The following is a 20,462-nucleotide window of genomic DNA, read 5'->3' as shown; positions in this document are numbered from 1 at the left end:
AGCGTTACACCGAGGCCTGTACTCTGGAGCGGGATCAATTTGGAGGTGGAGGGTCCGTCATTGTCTGGGGCGTCACAGTGTATCACAGCATCATCGGACTGAGCTTGTTGTCATTGCAGGCAATCTCAATGCTGTGCGTTACAGAGAAGACATCCTCCTCCCTCATTTGGTACCCTTCCTGCAGGTTCATCCTGACATGACCCTCCAGCATGACAATGCCACCAGCTATATTGCTCATTCTGTGCGTGATTTCCTGCAAGACAGGAATGTCAGTGTTCTGCCATGGCCAGCGAAGAGCTCGGATCTCAATCCCATTGAGCACGTCTGGGACCTGTTGGATCGGAGGGTGAGGGCTAGGGCCAGAAATGTCCGGGAACTTGCAGGTGCCTTGGTGGAAGAGTGGGGTAACATCTCACAGCAAGAAAACTGGCAAATCTGGTGCAGTCCACGAGGAGAAGATGCACTGCAGTACTTAATGAAGCCACACCATATACTGACTGTTCCTTTTGATTTTGACCCCCCTTTGTTCAGGGACACATTATTCAATTTATGTTAGTCACATGTCTGTGGAACTTGTTCAGTTTATGTCTCAGTTGTTGAATCTTGTTATGTTCATACAAATATTTACACATGTTAAGTTTTCTGAAAATAAACGCGGTTGACGGTGAGAGGACGTTTCTTTTTTTGCTGAGTTTAGAAGGTGAGTGTTTCTTCTGACCGTTCGGTTCTGTGACCCACCTATACTTCTTCACTTTTCTAGTGACCCAGACCCAAGTAAACAAAACCAATATTTCTAGCCGGTACTCCGATGTAAGCTTAGACTCAAACGGTATCAGCCACAGCCTATTTGTCTCTCCCCAACATTTGGTAACCGCTGTTCTAAGACTACTGAGTTTTCTACTTGACATTATTCCCTGGGAATACAGTTGTGAAATATGTCTCTACAATGAAAACAAGCAACGAGCTGCAACACAGTTCAAAGGTGGTTATCTACTGCAGAATAGATAAGAGGTCATTGTTAGATACAGTTGAAGTCGGAAGTTTACATACACCTTAGCCAAATACATTTAAACTCAGTTTTTCACAATTCCTGACATTTAATCCCAGTAAAAATTCCCTGTTTTAGGTCAGTTAGGATCACCACTTAATTTTAAGAATGTGAAATGTCAGAATAATAGTAGAGAGAATGATTTATTTCAGCTTTTATTTCTGTCATCAAATTCCCAGTGGGTCAGAAGTTTACATGCACTCAATTAGTATTTGGTAGCATTGCCTTTAAATTGATTAACTTGGGACAAACGTTTCAGGTAGACTTCCACAAGCTTCCCACAATAAGTTGGGTGAATTTTGGCCCATTCCTCCTGACAGAGCTGGTGTAACTGAGTCAGGTTTGTAGGCCTCCTTCCTCGCACATGCTTTTTCAGTTCTGCCCACAAATTTTCTATAGGCTTGAGGTCAGGGCTTTGTGATGGCCTCTCCAATACCTTGACTTTGTTGTCCTTAAGTGATTTTGCCACAACTTTGGAAGTATGCTTGGGGTCATTGTCCATTTGGAAGACCCATTTGCAACCAAGCTTTAACTTCCTGACTGATGTCTTGAGATGTTGCTTCAATATATCCACAGAATTTTCCTTCCTCATGCTGCCAACTATTTTGTGAAGTGCAACAGTCCCTCCTGCAGCAAAACACTCCCACAACATGATGCTGCCACCCCCGTGCTTCATGGTTGGAATGGTGTTCTTCAGCTTGCAAGCGTCCCCCTTTTTCCTCCAAACATAACGATGGTCATTATGGCCAAATAGTTATATTTTTATTTCATCAGACCAGAAGAGATTTCTCCAAAAAGTACGATCTTTGTCCCCATGCGCAGTTGCAAAACATAGTCTGGCTTTTTTATGGCGGTTTTGGTCTTCTTCCTTGCTAAACGGCCTTTCAAGTTGTCGATTTAGGACTCGTTTTACTGTGGATATAGATACTTTTGTACCTGTTTCCTCCATTATCTTCACAAGGTTCTTTGCTGTTGCGCTGGGATTGATTTTCACTTTTCGCACCAAAGTACGTTCATCTCTAGGAAACAGAACACGTCTCCTTCCTGAGCAGTATGACGGCTGCGTGGTCCCATGGTGTTTATACTTGCGTACTATTGTTTGTACAGATGAACGTGGTACCTTCAGGCGTTTGGAAATTGCTCCCAAGGATGAACCAGACTTGTGGAGGTCTACAATATTTTTTCTGATGTCTTGGCTGATTTCTTTTGATTTTCCCATGATGTCAAGCAAAGAGGCACTGAGTTTGAAGGTATGTCTTGAAATACATCCACAGATACACCTCCAATTGACTCAAATGATGGAACTTAGCCTATCAGAAGCTTCTAAAGCCATGACATAATTTTCTGGAATTTTCCAAGCTGTTTAAAGGCACAGTCAACTTAGTGTATGTAAACTTCTGACCCACTGGAATTGTGATACAGTGAATTATAAGTAAAATAATCTGTATGACAACAATTGTTGGAAAAATGTATTATGACCTGCACAAAGTAGATGTTCTAACCGACTTCCAAAACTATAGTTTGTTAACAAGAAATTTGTGGAGTGGTGGAAAAATGAGTTTTAATGACTCCAACCTAAGTGTATGTACACTTCTGACTTCAACTGTAGACACAGGAACAACACCATTAAGTTCACCGGAGTACTCTTTTTAAGAAATTGCAAATCATTTCCATAATTTGTCCAGAGAGACTCTGGGTGAGCCAGTTAGAGCCTCTAACACACTGAGGAAGGCTCAGGCCGCAACGTATGCCAGTGTGTTGTCTAGTATTAACATGTTGCTGTGAGTTAAAGGTAAATACAACAAAGCTTTAATTGCAGGTTATATTCAAGTGAGTACTGGACATTGTGTTGAGGTGTATTATATCACACACCTTTAATAGGAGATGAATGGACTGGAACAGATGAGTGCTTCTCTATAATGCCCCTGTGTGTGTGTGTGTGTGTGTGTGTGTGTGTGTGTGTGTGTGTGTGTGTGTGTGTGTGTGTGTGTGTGTGTGTGTGTGTGTGTGTGTGTGTGTGTGTGTGTGTGTGTGTGTGTGTGTGTGTAATGGCTCTGTGAGCCAGACCCCACCCAGTGAAAAAACGGTATCATGATTATTTTTGTATGTCCTGTGTCCTGTGTTATGTATGGTAAGTGTTTTTATGCAGCTGTTTATGACGTAAATTCTGCGCTTCTCTTTGTGTAAACTGTGAGCAATAATATATAAAGTTGAAGTCAAAGAGGAATGGAGCCTTTATATCAGGGGTGTCAAACTCATTCCACGGAGGGCCTAGTGTCTGCAGGTTTTTGGTTTTTCCTTTCAATAAAGCCCTAGACAACCAGGTGTGGGGAGTTACTAACTAATTAGTGATGTTAATTCATCAATCAAGTACAAGGCAGGAACGAAAACCCGCAGACACTCGGCCCCCCGTGGAATGAGTTTGACACCTGTGCTTTATATGATCATTATTATTATTATTATTATTATTATTATATTAGCTTCAGTATTAGAACATTTTCCTTCTCTATTTCACTGTATATTAGGTTTGTGAAGGAAAAATGAGACACGGGGTTGTTTTGTAATGGATATCAGTGATTAGACATTTTAATTGTGGTGAAATCACAATTGATCGCCAACTCAGTTAATATCACCGTTGAAATTCTATTGCGGGATTGTAATGGTCTCATTCAACGGGAGAAATGGCCCCTACAAGGAAAATTGTATTTAATAGCCTACAGTTGCCTTACGCAGTTTAATTGGTATATATTGACGTGGGACTTGCAACAGAGTGAAAAACAACTTCATTATCTACAATTATAAATAGAGGGATTTTAAATCTGAACAATGGACAAAATAAGAAGCTATGGATGCAAGTGTAACGTGTGGGATTTCAACCCACCAGTTCAAATAACACAATTAAGAGTCATCCTTCAAACCATTCAAGATGCATTGAAGACTGGAGTTCCTCGCTATGGGTCTTGCAACCCAGCTAAATTACCTTACAGGCGGGGCTACTCGCTAGTATAAATGCAGAGGTCCGGCAGTCCGTTGCACATTTACTCACTCTGAACTTCCGACCCTCCTTTTTGATCCCCTGCGCTCTCTTATTGCCGCCACGACTGCACAGCATTTACCACGCACCGCATCAGAACCATGGATAGCTCAGGAGTGCTGCTCCGACTGCTGTGCATCGGCCTGATGTCTGTTATGTGCCGAGGACAGGCGTCACATGAAGTTTCCGCAGAGGACTTTGGCGCGCAGAACTCTGCCGCGGCCGCAGAGAAAGAACTTGTAAGTTCATATAGGGAATCACTTTTGTTGTTTCAGGCTACGCTAGCATGTTGGTCCTGAGATATATATTCATGCACCACAGGTTCTCAATTTAATATCTAAATCTAAGTCGATATAATTCGAAATATAAATGCAATCTAAATGTGATTGGATTATGGGCAACATAACCTTATTCAGCAGTTCGTCCTGATAAAGGTGTCCTTGAGAATCCGATTTATCCATCAGTTTTATCCATGGTTGAACACAGGGATGGAGCTAAAGATTTTGTCCACTGGCCAGCCGGGCTAGTAAACCAACATTTATACTAGCCCGTCTGAAAAGTACCGGTCTCGGTCTAGCTGGCTATCTTAATTAATGTCCATCCCTGGACGAACCTCTGGAACATGTCACTAAATGTCAAATGAATGACACCTGAAGAGATAAAGTTCCACAAGAGGATCTTCTGGAAACAAAAATATAGCCTCTATAACACTGACATTGTCGTTAGGTAGCACATAAACTCATGGGGAAATTGCACTCATATAGGAGTATAGATTTTAAAACCCCCCTTGAGAAAAGCAATGAGAAATTCCATTGACCCTGTTTCCTTTACTCCGTGTCACAGGTGGATGCGATGGAGGCTCTTCTAGTGAAGATGCAGAGCCATCTGCCTTCCAATGAGAAGAGAGGCATGATCCGTCCTGTGAGTCCTAATAGGTTCCTGTTTAAAACGAATAACTTTTACCAATGTTATTTTTGACCAAATGGAGGCGATGACTGCATTTAAAATCATCAGTACTTTTCAAGTATCAAAGGGGTGTTATAAACTGGGTGGTTCGAGCCCTGAATGCTGATTGGCTGAAAGCAGTGGTATATCAGACGTATACCATTGGTCTGACAAAACATGTATTTGTACTGCTCTAATTAAGTTGGTAACCAGTTTATAATAGCAATAAGGCACCTCAGGGGTTTGTGATATATGGCCAATATACCACAGCTAAGGGCTGTGTCCAGGCACTCCGCGTTGCGTTGTGCTTAGAACAGCCCTTAGCCATGGTATATTGGCCATATACCACACCCCCTCGGGCCTTATTGCTGAAATATATTAAAGGAGTTTATTTACTTGGAACAAAATGTGGATGCCTGTTATTAAAGGGGAAGTTTAGGATTTTACAACTTTATGTTAGATAGTTCCTCACCCTGAAAGTAGTCCATGGGTCAGGAGAAGCTTTAATCCATGGTTTGGTTTTCTTTAAATATTCCCTATTTCAGATAACTTTAGCCACCACAAGCTAACAATCAATAATAGTGTCATGTGAGCTGTTTTTTTTTGTAATGGCCAAATCACCTGAAATCAACTCAAATCAACTCCATATTTTATTTGATGTCACAGGCATTTGGCTTTTTTTGTAAAATCCTGAACGTCCCCTTTAAGCCCCCCATGTTTCTCCCACTCTGTATTATAGTCTGTGCACCATTTCAATGCAGTTCGATTGAAAGTTTATGTAAAACCAATTAACGAGTATAAGTTGTCAGTATAATTAAATGCAAGCGGAGAAATGCCAACAGCCTTTGATTTGAGTGCAATTATACAGCCTATTCTAGATAACCTAAGTCTAATTAACTGAAAGGAGGATGAGTCTAAAGAACCAGCGAACGCCGCTTCATTCATACAGCAAACTAATTAGAACTTTCATTACCATCGCTGACTAACTCTTTCTCTCCTAATTAAATGTGTTTTTTTTAGTTAAGGACTGTGTTTTGCGATAAAGGTACTTTGTGTTTCCTCTCTATATCTCTTTCTCTCTCTCCCTCTCTCTATCTATCTCTCCCCCCTCCCTCACTCTCTCTCTGTCTCTCAGTGTGGTATGGGTGACCGGTGTGCCTTGAGGCATGGACCCCGCATTGGGAAGCTCTGTGACTGTGGCAGAGTCAGCAGCTGCAACTCCTTCCTCCTCAAATGTCTCTAAACTCCCTCAAGGAGAAACACTTCACTAGAACCACCACATCCAACGCTCCAGCCAAGAGGAATATCATCATCAACTTGTACCATCACCTGTATCCCAAATGATACCCTATTCCCTTTACGGTGCACTACTTTAGACCATGTCCCCAAGGGCTCCGGTCAATATTATTGCAATATATAGGGAATATTGGGAGTTTGCGACAAACCACTGTGTCCATAACCGCAAGGGATATGCAGCATCCACAAGCTGTAGGCCAACATTATGGCACTTGAGTTTTTTCTTGTTTTGTTCTTGTGTGTTGATAAAGTCGTTTCCATTTAAAGAGGAGCATGGAGGGGTTTTGTAACCCAGAAAGCATTTACAGCATGTGCACTCTAGACTGTCAAACAAATAAACATGTTGGTCATCTCACTTGTTTTGGATTTAGAGTTCTTATTTGAATACCTCAATGCAAAAATATGCAAAAATCGAAAAGGGATATTTGGGATCAAACTGTGACTTAATGAAATCATTCACTTTAAGATATGATGCCTTCCAGCTATCATTAAGAACACAATTACAAAATAGTTCAACACATAGACCTACTATAGTCTGTTAATGTCGTATCTGTTTTTATCATGTAACACAATCTATGTGAGTCTCACAGTCTATCTACATTCCAGTGTCCTGTGTTGATCCAGGACATCTTCACCTCAAGGTCTTGTTCATAATGAAGACAACGGGAGGGACTACCTGAACATTTTGCTATGATGTGCTCCAATGAATATGACCCATGGTGGTGTTCATTAGGTACAACATTGAAGAAAACCCAATGAATATGACCCATGGTGGTGTTCATTAGGTACAACATTGAAGGTCCCGTGTAGCTCAGTTGGTAGAGCATGGCGCTTGCAACGCCAGGATTGTGGGTTCGTTTCCCACGGGGGGCCAGTACAAAAAAGTATGAATGTATGTACTTGTAAGTCGCTCTGGATAAGAGCGTCTGCTAAATGACTTAAATGTAATGTAAAAGTAAAACAAAGTGAAACGGAGAGGTAGGACTATCTGAATTTGTCCAATAAGAAACCTTTTCATTGCATAATGTTTTCCTACGTAATGGCCTAATAATCACAACCCTGCCTTTTAGGACATCAGCGCACAGGAGAAACCAACCATTATGTAAAATAATGAGGAGGTTAGATATGATTCTGTTTGCTAGTAAACGTCAATACAACTCAATGTCATCGTTCCATAAGACAACTGTAAACCGAAGGCTGTTCCTGGCCATAGCAAATATTTACATGGGGTATCACAAACAAAACACATTTGCATCACCTATTTGCTTGCCACTGTAACAAAAGGCAGTACAACATGACTGGTAGCCTGAGCTATGTGTAAAGGAGGTGTCGTTTTCAGTGCCAACATTCTGTCAGTACTACAGCTTCCCACCTTCATTTAAACATGTGAATGAGTATGTGACATGGAAGGTCGTCTTCTTGGCGTCCGAACTGAGGGAAAGATGGCAGAAGCGGAAGCACTGAGTCGGATGACGCATTAAGTAACGTTAATGGAAATGAGTAGAAAACTGTCACGTTGAGGAATGAAGCAAAACGGGATAAAGTTGTTCATGAAGACAGGCCTTGGTCAAATAATGCCTTGTTCCTAGTTGGAGTTAGTTTCATGGATAAAGATGTGTTTTTGGGAGATCCATTTGCAGTCAAGGAGATGGTGGAGGACCCACTGGGAAAGGTGGTGTCAATCAAAGTGACCAGGAGCGGTATGGTGTTGATTTATTGTGTCAGAAGAACAAAAGGAAAGTGCATTGTGTCTCTGGGAATTATCAGAGTATAATTCAAAGTTTTGATTTTCTGAACAGGGCACAGGTAAAATGTGTCATCTCTGGCATTGTGGTGGAAATTGAGGCTGAAAATATACAATGTACCAGTAGTAATGGATGTATGATGATTGAACTGTATGGTGAATGAAAGGAAAGAGCAAAGCCTATCGGTGCTATTGCTATTTGATGGAAAATCTCTTCCCACAGATGTAAAGCTGGGGTATATATTAAGATACGCAGTAAGAGCTTCTGTGAACAAACCATTGCAGTGTTGTTAATGTAAAAAGTTTGGCCACGTGGCAACTGTGTGCAGATGGAATATGTTGTGGAAGAGTCGGTGGATACACGGGGCTGCAATTGTGGTGGGAACCACGTTCCAGGAATGCCCTGTAAGGGTGAAGGAGGTCGAAGTAGCAAGAATCTGGGCTGTTCACCAGGTCTCTTATGCAGAGGCAGCGCAAATAGCGGAAGGAGCGAATGCAAATGAGGAAGAAATGGCAATGGATGCCCCGCAGCCTGCAGAAGGTATTGTTTATCATTTGAGGGATCCTGAAGTACTGATCGTGAAGAAGGTGGATTTTGTTGCATTTATTGCACAGGTGATCAATTGTACAAGCCAAACTAACAAGAAATCAAAGAAACTTTACATAATTGTGAATGCAGCGAAAATGTTTTTGAATCTGCTGAAAAATTCCTGGGAATGTTGTCTGATGATGCAGTTCCCTTTCAGGCCCCAGATTTGAATGATAGTGTCCCGTTCTCCCAGGCTGTTGGCCTGGGATAGGATCAGATAGGGCCAAAGTAGTGAAATAGTGGTTTTAATGGGTTAGTTGGTAGGGAATTTTTTTCTCTCTCAAAGTGTAATGAATTCATATTACAGAATAGTAGGCTGATATACAGCCAAAACAGTAGGTGGCGGCATGCACCTATATCATTTGTTTGCAGACCGCCATAATACCAAAGAAAAATAAGTATGTGACATGGGGAAAGTTGGCCATCTTGTTTAGCAGCCTGGCTCAGGTAGTGAAGTTCAGTGTCATCCTTCTCTTTTGAATGAAAACACTACTGCGTTCAATAGCCTTAGGCCGGTATTAAATCCAAACCATGTTATAGAGCAACGCATTGCACTTGACCTTTAAAGGTCATTTATGCTTGAGCCAACATGCGCATTGTTTTCCGTGAATGCGATCTCCGCAAACGTCTGTAAAATTGCATTTAAAAGGCACATTGTCAGTGCGTTGCTCTATAACGCACCTTGGATTGTATCCCAGCCTAATTCAGTTGTCAATTTAACTGAATTGGGTGTCAATTAGTTTAATTTGTTGTTGTTGTGAAAATGACAGTGTCATGCCTACACATATTTACAACAGTGGAAAGTATGGAAGCCTTCTTATGGATTAGGAAAAATGACTGTCCTTTTTATTCCTGGTTGATACCCCTCATTCCACACAAGACCATGGTTATTGAGCCATGTGCACATGGTTCTGCACACTATATAATGTGTGTTTATTCACACAAAACTGTTTCACTTAAGTACTACACACTGTGACCAGACATGGACCCATATCCTCCCGCTGTGATATGAGCCAAACCCTCTTATAATGCATCATTACTGTAAATAGTCAGGTCAAACATTCAAATGCACAACATCTTTAAACAGAAAGGACTTGGGTTCAAATAGTCTTGGTTTCCTTTCAAATACTAGCTGCACTTGATTTAGTTTTTCTGGCTTAATGGAACCAATGAAATAGTCCCAGAAGTGCAAACCCTGTGGCCTCTGCCATCTGGCACTCCAGCCAAGCTCAATCAAACCCTCAACGTATTTGAAAGAAAAAAAAATACTATTTGAACCCAGGTATAAAACACAGTGGGTCATAACCTAGCTGTCGGACTGCATTGAGTGCACATCCCAGTAATTCAGAGTGTCTCCATCCACAAGTCCATAAAAGGACAGTAATGTTAGAGAGCATGGCTCATTTAAAGATCCCCTGGTTTCTTGCTTTGGGGGAAATGATAGCGAGTCAAGCACAAACCCCATGGTACTGCCTTTCCAACCATGATGCACCATTTCAGTGTGCAATAAAAAACATGTCAATAATGATACATCTTTATGGCTGAATGTCGCTCTGTTTGGGATATTTGTCGCTGTGAGCGATACATTATTAAGGCGTGTCATTGTAATGTATGTGTCTGGGGTGTGGCGCATCTGGTGTGTGTATGTGAAGCAATGTATTTGTTGGGATTGGAGGTGTCAAGAAAAATTTGAATCTGGTTAATGGGAAACTAGGCATCCTGATATCCAGATTGGGTATCTTAAAGCGAATGAGAATCTCTTTCTTTCTTTCTCTCTCTCGCTCACTCTTTCTTTTTCTCTCTCTCTTCCTCTTTCTCTCTCTCATTCTCTCTATTGCAAAAGGTATGTCCAAAAATATATCAAATCAAATACAAATTTAATGTTTTATGTAAGACTAATCTATTTCATATATGATATTCATATAGGATAAAAGTAAGATCCATTCTGTTTCTTGTGAAGACATAGCATGCAAATGGGGTGATGAAATCTCTGACTCCCTCACCGTCAATCACACAAACTGCCCAACCAAAAGGGTTGGTGCAATACCTCGCTGAAATGCAGACGAATGTCTCCAGGCATTCTGGAGAACCTTCTACAACGCAGGGAGCTCCAGGCTTCTTTATGAACATAGGATTTGAATGCACCTTTTGTAACAATCAAAATATATGATTTTAATGCACTTTTTGCAATAGGTCTCTCTCTTCTTTTCTCCAGCAATTCTCACTTTGAAAGTATGTGCAAATTCACTGCCCACATGATGGCCTCACCTCAACTTATCTTTGGTGAAACAGTTGGCCTTGACTTATCCTCAGATGGCCGACAGACAACTACTACCCTCGTTTCTGTAATTTGATCCTGTTTGTCTTCAGTTAGCCTCACTACACAGTGTCTATAGACGTGGCTCCAATCTGCCTGAACTCAGCCTGGGTCTCTTTTTCTCTCAACCCCTCTTATTACATCAGTGTTCTAGTGATGGTCTGGTGACGGTCTGGTGATGGGACACAACAGGACCTGTGTGCTCACTAACGTCTGTCACACCCGTCACACCGCCGCCTGGGATCCTGTCAAAGCAATGGAGACAGGAGGGACCAGACTGAGACTCTGTGTTAATCATGTTAAAGCAAGGAGAGGCTATCATACTGACGGTGGGGGCAGGGTTCCATCCTCTCACGGTCTGTCAGACTAACACTAATGTAGTGATCAAGGGGGAACCGCCATAGTGGAGTTTCAACATGCAAGCCTGTAGTTACAGGGCAAGTACACTGCCTCCTGTGCCATAAAGGTCCAGACTTATTGGCAGAAGCAGTATTGTTTCTACAGGAAGGTTATACTATTGCCTGCTTAGAAACAGAATGGACAGTCATTTCACTTTTTACAAATACAGTACATTTAATGTATTTGTATCTTTGATTTTCATACAATCTGTATTGTATGAAATGTGTATCATCATACAGAAACCAGAATTACAGTTAATGAACTGTTAGTTATTTTAAATAGCTAAGATATTGAGCAGGAGGAACAACTCAAAGAGCAGTATTTTTACGTTTCTCCACCACTTTAGCAAGCAAGGTGTTTCTGTTCAGAACAGGTCTTGGGACAACGCGTGTGTCGACACTCTGGGCAGCTGTAGACAGGCTTCAGATCATCCTGATCCCAGCAGCCCTGAATACAAACCGTACAGTAGCTGTGTCCACAGGCAGTCGTCAGTGGATCCAGATACACTGCTGATCGGTGCGACAGTAAACCTCCAGCAGTTTGTCATGATGAGAGCAGATCTACTCCTGAAGACTGGCTATGTTATTATTATTATATTCGTGTTTTGAAGCAGGGTTAGTGTACACATTTTGTACAGTGTTTGTTTACAATTACATTGTTAAAAAACAATAGAGTAAAACAAGTTTATATTCTGGGTTCTGATGGGGTAAGACAGTTAATGTCACGTTCTGACCTTAGTTCCTTTGTTTTGTCTTTTGTTTTAGTATGGTCAGGGCGTGAGTTGGGTGGGTTGTCTATGTTAGTTTTTCTATGATTTTCTATTTCTGTGTTTGGCCTGATATGGTTCTCAATCAGAGGCAGCTGTCTATCGTTGTCCCTGATTGGGAACCATATTTAGGTAGCCTGTTTTCTGTTGGGTTTTGTGGGTGGTTGTTTTCAGTCTTTGTGTGTCTGCACCAGACAAAACTGTTTCGGTTGTTTCTTTGTTGTTTTTGTTATTCAGTGTTCAGTTTTGATTATTATTAAATATCATGAACACTTACCGGGCTGCACCTTGGTCCTCACCTTCTTCCACCGACGACATCCGTTACAGTTAAACTAAGCTCATGAGGCATCTATCAGTAATATTCTTCAAGAATCAATACCTTGCAAAAGTATTCATACCCCTTGGATTTCTTCACATTTTATTGTACTACAAAGTGGGATTTAAATTGATTTAATTGTAATTTTTGGTCAACAATCTACACAAAATACTCTGTAATGTGAAAGTGGAAGACATTTTTATTTTATTTTAAACATTGTTAGAAATTAAATAACTAACATATAGTTGTTACATGATTATTCAGCTCCCTGAGTCAATACATGTTAGAAACACCTTTGGCAGCAATTATAGATTTGAGTCTTCTTGGGTATGTCTCATAATGCTTCATGCTCTGTCAAGATGTTGGGGATCATGGCTACACAGCAATTTTCAAGTCATGCCATAGATTTTCAAGAAGATTTAAGTAAAAACTGTAACTTGGCCACTCGGGAACAGTCACTGTGTTCTTGGTAGGCAACTCCAGTGTAGATTTGGCCTTGTGTTGTAGGTTATTGTCCTGTTGAAAGGTGAATTCCTCTCCCAGTGTCTGGTGTAAAGCATTAAAGCACTCGAATTTTGCCTGTGCATAGTTCCATCCCGTTTCTTCTTATCCTGAAAAACTCCAAAGTATTTGCTGATGTCAAGCATACCCATACCATGATGAAGCCATCACCATGCTTGAAAATAAGAAGGCGGTTACTCAGTGGTGTGTTGGATTTGCACCATAAATAGGGCTTTGCATTTAGGCCGTGTTTTTTTGCAGTATTACTTTAGTGCCTTGTTGGATAAAAGATGCGTGTTTTGGAATATTCTGTATATTTGTATTCTTCTTTTCCCTCTGTCATTTAGGTCATGATTGTGGAGTCACTACAATGTTGTTGATCCATCCTCAGTTTACTCTGTAAATATTTTACAATCCCCAATGGCCTCATGATAACATCCCTGAGCAGTTTCATTCCTGTCCTATGGCTCAGTTCAGAAGGATGACTGTATCTTTGATGTGTCTTGGTGGTTTAATAAATAATCCACAGCATAATTATTAACTTGACCATGCTTAAAGAGATATTCAATGTCTGATTTGTTATTGTTACCCATCTACCAATCATTGTCCTCCTTTATGAGGCTTTCAAAAAGCTCCCTGGTCTTTGTAGTTGAATCTATGCTTGAAATTCAATACTTGACATACAAATGTTGTATGTGTGGGGGACAGAGGAAGGGTAAGAAATTCTACCCTTTATTATTTCACACAGAGTGAGTCCATGTAACTTATCTTAAAATGTTTTTAAATGTATCTTCCACTTTGACATTACAGGGTATTTTAAGATGTGTGTGTATTGTGGTGCTCTGATGCTAGGCTTTGTTGACTGCAGTATGTGGACAAGACTTCACTGTCTTAAAATCACAACCTTGTTTAAGGATGGTGGCAGGTAACTCTTCAGGTAACTGCTCCAGTTGCTCCAGGAGTCCTTCAGCCTGACTCACTTCAGCCTTCTCCTGGGCTCTGATCAGCTCCTTCACTTCAGAGTGCCTCCTCTCAATGGAGATAATCAGCTCAGTAAAGATCTTCTCACTGTCGTTCACTGCTGCCTGTGCTGAGTGCTGTTAAGATACACAGAGAACGAGACGGTGGATACATTTCAACCAGCCCACTCACTCAGCTTTCACCAGGACCCCAATATGGAAATATTATACACATGTATTAGACATGTATATATTTATATATATTCTTCAAATATAAAAAAGAAGTTCCCTTGTGGGAAAAATAAAGCTATTCTAAAAATAGAAATAATAAAATGATTAGATTCTATTCGACAAATGTACTTCAAAGCATCCAATAACCTGTAGCTTACAGTGATGTTGTAAGGAATCCACCAAAAATGTAAAAGTAATTATTGGTTTATTATAATATAATTACCCTTTTTAACCACGTAATTTTTAAGTGAATATCAGATTGATACTATAGCAGACTTAAAAATATAGTTACCAATGCAAGAAAACATATTTCCTGATACTAGTGTTCCTGTTACTAGGGTATTCCATCTGTTTTAAGGTCCATTCTCTTTCACCTCTCTAGGGTATCTGAATAGTTATACCGCCATCCCATTTCCCCAGTGAACTATACAGAAAGAACTGTGTCTCTGACTTCCCCCTACCCCTGCATTGAGTCTATTGACTTTGTACCAGTATAACTCTTCCCATGCTGTGCTGTAGTAGCACAGAGCAGGTCAGTAGTGTGTGTATTCCATCTATTGGAGATCAGGACGTACAGAATCCTCTGTTGAGTCATGAAAGACACTGACCAGGAGGATTGGGAAAACTCAAAGCCAGCCAGTCTTCAGGAGTAGATCTGCTCTCATCATGACAAACTGCTAGAGGTTAAATGTCGTACCGATTAGCAGTGTATCTGTTGTCTGTGTACGATGGATAAACATAAAGGCCATGATGAAACAGTCTCAGCCAGAGCAGAAAAGACAGAGTAACGGGGGCAGGATAACTCAAATGCACATTGCACTCTGCACACACATAGAAGCAGGAAGTTACATAATAGCCATGTGGCAGCCACTCCTATTCCTCAGCACAAACAAGGAAAACGAAAGTTATCTCTCCTATTCGGCAGCACAGTTTGTTAGTCAGAGGCATTTTTTGAAGATCGGGATTCCTTTAGCTGTTCAATCTGCCTGGATATACTGAAGGATCCAGTAACTACTGCCTGTGGACACAACTACTGTATGGGCTGTATTGAGGGCTGCTGGCATCAGGATGATCTGAAGGCTGTCTACAGCTGCCCAGAGTGCCGACAGACCTTTGTCCCAAGGCCTGTTCTGAGCAGAAACACTTTGCTTGCTAAAATGGTGGATAAACTGAAAACTATTGGTCTTCAAGCTACTTCTCCTGCACACTATTATGCTGAACCTGGAGACGTGGAGTGTGATTCCTGCACTGGAAGAAAACACAAAGCTGTCAAATCCTGTTTGGTGTGTCTGGCCTCTTACTGCGAGCCTCACCTCCAGCCTCACTATCAATCTCCTGCCTTTAAGAAGCACAAGCTGGTCAAAGCCTCCTCACAACTACAGGAGAATATCTGCTTTCATCATGACAAACTGCTGGAGGTTTACTGTCGCACCGATCAACAGTGTATCTGTTATCTGTGTACGATGGATCAACATAAAGGCCATGATACAGTCTCAGCTACAGCAGAAAGGACTGAGAAACAGAAGCAGGTGAAGGGAAATCAACAGAAATCCCTGCAGAGAATCCAGATGAGAGAGAAGGAGATGCAGGAGCTGAGACAGGCTGTGGACTATCTGAAGGTGAGTGTTGGAATAATCTACATTATATATACAGTGAAGGCACAAAACATTAGGAACACCTGCTCTTTCCATGACATAGACTGACCAAGTGAATCCAGGTGAAATCTATGATCCCTTATTGATGTCACCTGTTAAATTCCATTCAATCAGTGTAGATAAAGGGGAGGAAACAGGTTAAAGAAGGATTTTTAAGCCTTGAGACAATTGCGATATGGATTGTGGGAAGGAGAGTACAGGAGAAGATGGCGGAAACTGAGGTTTTGTTTGAAACTGCTAGTGAGTCAGGTAAAGATAATAGCACAGAGAGTGAGAACAAGTGTGTTACCGTGGTGAAGAAGAAGGGAAACAAGAGAAGTAAAGCTGTGGTGGAAACTAGGAAACCCCTAGACTCGTTTTTAGTCGGAGTGAGGGTGTTGGACCAATGTTACCTGGGAAATCCTTATAACGTCTCGAGGAAAATCTTGAATGTGTTGGAGGAAAGTGTGGAGACGGTGAGAGTCACAAGAAGTGGTCTTATTTAGATTTTGTGTGTCTGCGGAGCAGAAGAAGCGTGTTTTAAGACTCAAAAATAAATTGGAGTGGAATGTTTCCTGCATGGATTTTGGTAACAGGGCGCCTATCAAGGAGGCTATTTCTGGGGTGGAGCAAGAAGTAAATGCACAGGATATAACTAAAGACATAGATGGAGTGGTTGGTGCCGTCGACTGAATTAATTTAATCCATTCTGTTCTTTGTCGAAGAGTCTCTCCCTTCTTATATAAAGTTAGGATTCATGAGATACCCTGTAAGAGCTTCTGTGCACAAGCCCCGTCAGTGTCATCAATGTAAAATATTTGGTCAAGTGTGTGCAGAAGGGAAGAGTGTCGTATGCCAGATGAAGTGATCTGCTGCAATTGTGGGGGTGAACATGTGCCCGAATTGCTGGAGTGTCCTGTTAGGGTGAAGGAGACCGAGGTGGCAAGAGTAAGGAGTGTTCAGCGTGCCTCCTATCTGGAGGCGGTGAGAAGAGTGGAAGGAACGAGTGGCAGGGAAGAAACAAGGGTAGTAGTCACCACGACCAATGAAGATTTCTCATCAACTGAGGGATAGTGAAATGCTACTGTACATGGTAAAAAGGTAGACTTTGTATTATTTATTGCAATGGTCATTAACTGTACAGCACAAATGGAGAATAGGTCTGAGAACATTGAATCATTGTGAATGGGTCTTCGTGATTTCACAGCCAAGGCCTTGCAAGAAATCCTGTCGGTGAAGGGATGTATTTTAGCCTATGTAGGGATGTATTTTGGAATGGACTATATGTAGTTTATTTGTTAAGAGACAGATACAATGAAAACATAACATTAACACATCGAATCATCAACAGTCAGATGCATTTCACCATCATGCTTTAGCTTGTGCTAATTTGCAGCAACACTCCCTAAATTTGCTTAAGAAAAGTGGGGGGAAAGTTTTAGGTTTCCAAGTGGTTACATCCTTGGTGTTCTTTAGACCAGTTTTTCCATTTCTGTGTGACTTCATTAATACTGGGCACAAATGTATACAATAGGGTAAATCGATTTGAATTAATCCCTTTTTGAAAGCACCCCTTTTGATTTGAACGAAACCTTCAATAAATATTTTCCCATTGTAGAAGTGGTCAGAAAGTGACTTTTTGGACCTGAATGCCAAAACATTCAAGAGCTAAAGGTGCTGAAAGTTGACATATTTTCCATAACCCACCATACCATTAGACATCCATGTCATCATCACTGGAAAAGAAAAATGGTTGAGATTGATATCATTTAAAAGCTTACAAATAGGGTTGTCAAACTATTTAATAATTTTATATAATTTATTTTAATCATTTTTAAATACTTTTTTAACCTTAAATGTCAAATTATCTAAAAACACGTTAACATAAATATTTTTTCAAATCCACAAATGTTGTACCTTAGACCCTATTTTACATCATCTGAGGTTTTTGAATTGTGCCTGCCATTGGTTGAGACTCAACATGTTCTTGAATACAGGGTGAGTGTCATGTTTTGACTGATAAATGTACTAAAATGGGAATACAATTAAAATGTCAACTTTTAAATGGTACCACAAAGATGGTTGTTGGTCCACACATCAGAGAATGTTGACTTGAATAGGAAAACCTGTTGTTTTAAATTATACTGTCAATCCTCCATAGGAAACCTATTGAAATCATAGAAATATAGATAATAGACATGACCATTTAAGTTGACATTCGACTGTGGGTGGACCGGCGGCCACCCACTCATTTAAATGGTGTACCAGCTAAGTTGCAGGGATAGATCCATTCTATGAATTATATTATAATCAAGATCATGTTATGTTTCAACCAGTGGCAGGCACAACACAGAAATCTTAGATGATGTAAAGTAGGGACTAAGCTATAACAATCTGAGTTTACGCATTTTTAAATAATCAATGTTAAAGGTAAAGAAAGTCTTAATTATTATTAAAAAAATATATATATAAAATAGTTTGAGACCCTGTTTTTAAGCTTTGAAATGACATAAAACTCAACCGTTTATCATTGAATTGATGAAGACATGGATGTCTCATGGTATGGTGGGGTATGCAAAATGGGTCAACTTTCAGCACCTTTATCTCAAAATTCACCTTCTGACCACTTCTTCCATGGGCAAACATGCATGGAAAGTTTTGTTAAAATCAAAAGGGACGCTGTCAAAAAGTGATTGAATTCAAATGGATTTACCCAATAACTTTATTTATTTGATTTTCTTGAAGAAATTTATTTTTCCGGCAAGGGAACTTATTTTTTATATTTTTTTATATTTCAAGTATATATAAATATATACATGTCTGATACATACCTATAATATTTCCATATTGGGGTCCTGGTGAAAGCTGAGTGAGTGGGCTGGTTGAAATGTATCCACCGTCTCGTTCTCTGTGTATCTTAACAGCACTCAGCACAGGCAGCAGTGAACGACAGTGAGAAGATCTTTACTGAGCTGATTATCTCCATTGAGAGGAGGCACTCTGAAGTGAAGGAGCTGATCAGAGCCCAGGAGAAGGCTGAAGTGAGTCAGGCTGAAGGACTCCTGAAGCAACTGGAGCAGGAAGTGGCTGAGCTCAAGAAGAGACATGCTGAGATGGAGCAGTTCTCCCACACTGAGGACAACATCCAGTTCCTTCAGAGGTTCAAAGACCATAGTACCCCCCCCTGTGTCTGAAGAGTTACCTGCCACCATCCTTAACCAAGGTTGTGATTTTAAGATGGTGAAGGAATCTGTCTCAGAACTCAAGAGGCAGGTGGAGAGCCACTGGGAGAAGGAAGCAATGAAGTTATCAACAGCAGTGAAAGCTGTCCACATACTGCAGTCAGCAAAGCCTAGCATCGGAGACCCACAATACACACACATCTTAAAACGCCATGTAATGTCAAAGCAGAATTTAAGAGAAAAAATGCTAGGTTTACACGTACACCAAACTCGCAAATACGAATGTTTTAATTGTAGCAACATTTCAGTTAACTCAGACATTTGTGAAATTTGTAGCCATAGGCAGGGGCAGGGGGAGGAATGGGTGGGATGGAAGAGACCTCTCCGCCCCACATTTTGAAATTACATTTTTGTCCCACCCAGTTTTATCATTGGAATGTGAGACAGACGGAAATGCGTTGAAGCTAATTAGGTGAGTGTGTATTAACGTAATCTCGGAAATTCAAAACCATAATCTTGCTTAACTGCGTTACAAATGTTTGTCCGCTAGAGATTAGTTTAAATATATACATATTTGATAGAATTTCCTCAAGGAGAGAAATTAGCCCTTAGCTCTTCTTCACAAATGTTCTAAAGTTATTTTTAAGTTTATATATCAATTATTGTAATATAACCAAATGTATATGGAATTACACAAAATAAATAAGATCATACTCAAGAAAAGCTTTATGGTGTAATGGACATAAGACATTAACCCTGGCCAGTAGCGACCTATCATTCAGGGCAGAGACCCACCAGTTTTGAGACCCACATTTGTAGCAAAAAAATGAATTACATAAAATTAATATATATATACAGTTGAAGTCTGAAGTTTACATACACCTTAGCCAAATACATTTGAACTAAGTTTTTCACATTTTCTGACATTTAATCCTAGTAAAAATTCCCTGTCTTAGGTCAGTTAGGATCACCACTTTATTGTAAGAATGTGAAGTGTCATCCCATTTCCAGTGGGTCAGAAGTTTACATACACTCAATTAGTATCTGGTAGCATTGCCTTTAAATTGTTTAACTTGGGTCAAATGTTTCCGGTAGCCTTCCACAGACTTCCCACAATAAGTTGGGTGAATTTTGGCCCATTCCTCCTGACAGAGCTGGTGTAACTGAGCCAGGTTTGTAGGCCTCCTTGCTCGTACACGCTTTTTCAGTTCTGCCCACACATTTTCTATAGGATTGAGGTCAGGGCTTTGTGATTGCCACTCCAATACCTTGACTTTGTTATCCTTAAGCCATTTTGCCACAACTTTGGAAGTATGCTTGGGGTCATTGTCCATTTGGAAGACACATTTGCGACCAAGCTTTAACTTCCTGACTGATGTCTTGAGATGTTGCTTCAATATATCCACATAATTTTCCTACCTCATGATGCCATCTATTTTGTGAAGTGCACCAGTCCCTCCTGCAGCAAAGCACCCCCACAACATGATGCTGCCACCCCCGT

General features: G+C 40.6%; 2 protein-coding genes across 2 annotated transcripts; both read left to right on the top strand.

The window, feature by feature from the left end:
- The first annotated feature begins 4,183 nt into the window (after positions 1-4,183).
- Positions 4,184-6,270, top strand: cartl (cocaine- and amphetamine-regulated transcript-like). The gene is made up of 3 exons (XM_038994948.1): positions 4,184-4,321; positions 4,926-5,003; positions 6,163-6,270. Exons 1-3 carry the CDS (start codon positions 4,184-4,186, stop codon positions 6,268-6,270), a joined length of 324 nt encoding a protein of 107 aa, XP_038850876.1.
- Positions 6,271-15,090: 8,820 nt separating this feature from the next.
- On the top strand, positions 15,091-19,096 carry LOC120048651 (tripartite motif-containing protein 29-like). Its single transcript, XM_038994760.1, has 2 exons — positions 15,091-15,764; positions 18,704-19,096. The coding sequence occupies exons 1-2, from the start codon at positions 15,183-15,185 to the stop codon at positions 18,971-18,973; spliced, it is 852 nt and encodes a 283-aa protein (XP_038850688.1). The 5' UTR covers positions 15,091-15,182; the 3' UTR covers positions 18,974-19,096.
- Positions 19,097-20,462: the final 1,366 nt, after the last annotated feature.

This window comes from Salvelinus namaycush, chromosome 1 (genome assembly GCF_016432855.1).
Source record: "Salvelinus namaycush isolate Seneca chromosome 1, SaNama_1.0, whole genome shotgun sequence".
NCBI classification, from domain to species: Eukaryota; Metazoa; Chordata; class Actinopteri; order Salmoniformes; family Salmonidae; genus Salvelinus; species Salvelinus namaycush.
This window is presented reverse-complemented; position numbering and strand designations above follow the sequence as displayed.

Excerpts from the sequence above, each read along its gene's own strand:
- cartl (XM_038994948.1), top strand. The coding sequence starts at position 4,184 with ATGGATAGCTCAGGAGTGCTGCTCCGACTGCTGTGCATCGGCCTGATG. Across the intron at positions 4,322-4,925 it reads CGGCCGCAGAGAAAGAACTT|GTGGATGCGATGGAGGCTCT; the intron begins GTAAGTTCATAT and ends TCCGTGTCACAG. Across the intron at positions 5,004-6,162 it reads AGAGAGGCATGATCCGTCCT|TGTGGTATGGGTGACCGGTG; the intron begins GTGAGTCCTAAT and ends TCTGTCTCTCAG.
- LOC120048651 (XM_038994760.1), top strand. The coding sequence starts at position 15,183 with ATGGGCTGTATTGAGGGCTGCTGGCATCAGGATGATCTGAAGGCTGTC. Across the intron at positions 15,765-18,703 it reads AGGCTGTGGACTATCTGAAG|CACTCAGCACAGGCAGCAGT; the intron begins GTGAGTGTTGGA and ends GTATCTTAACAG.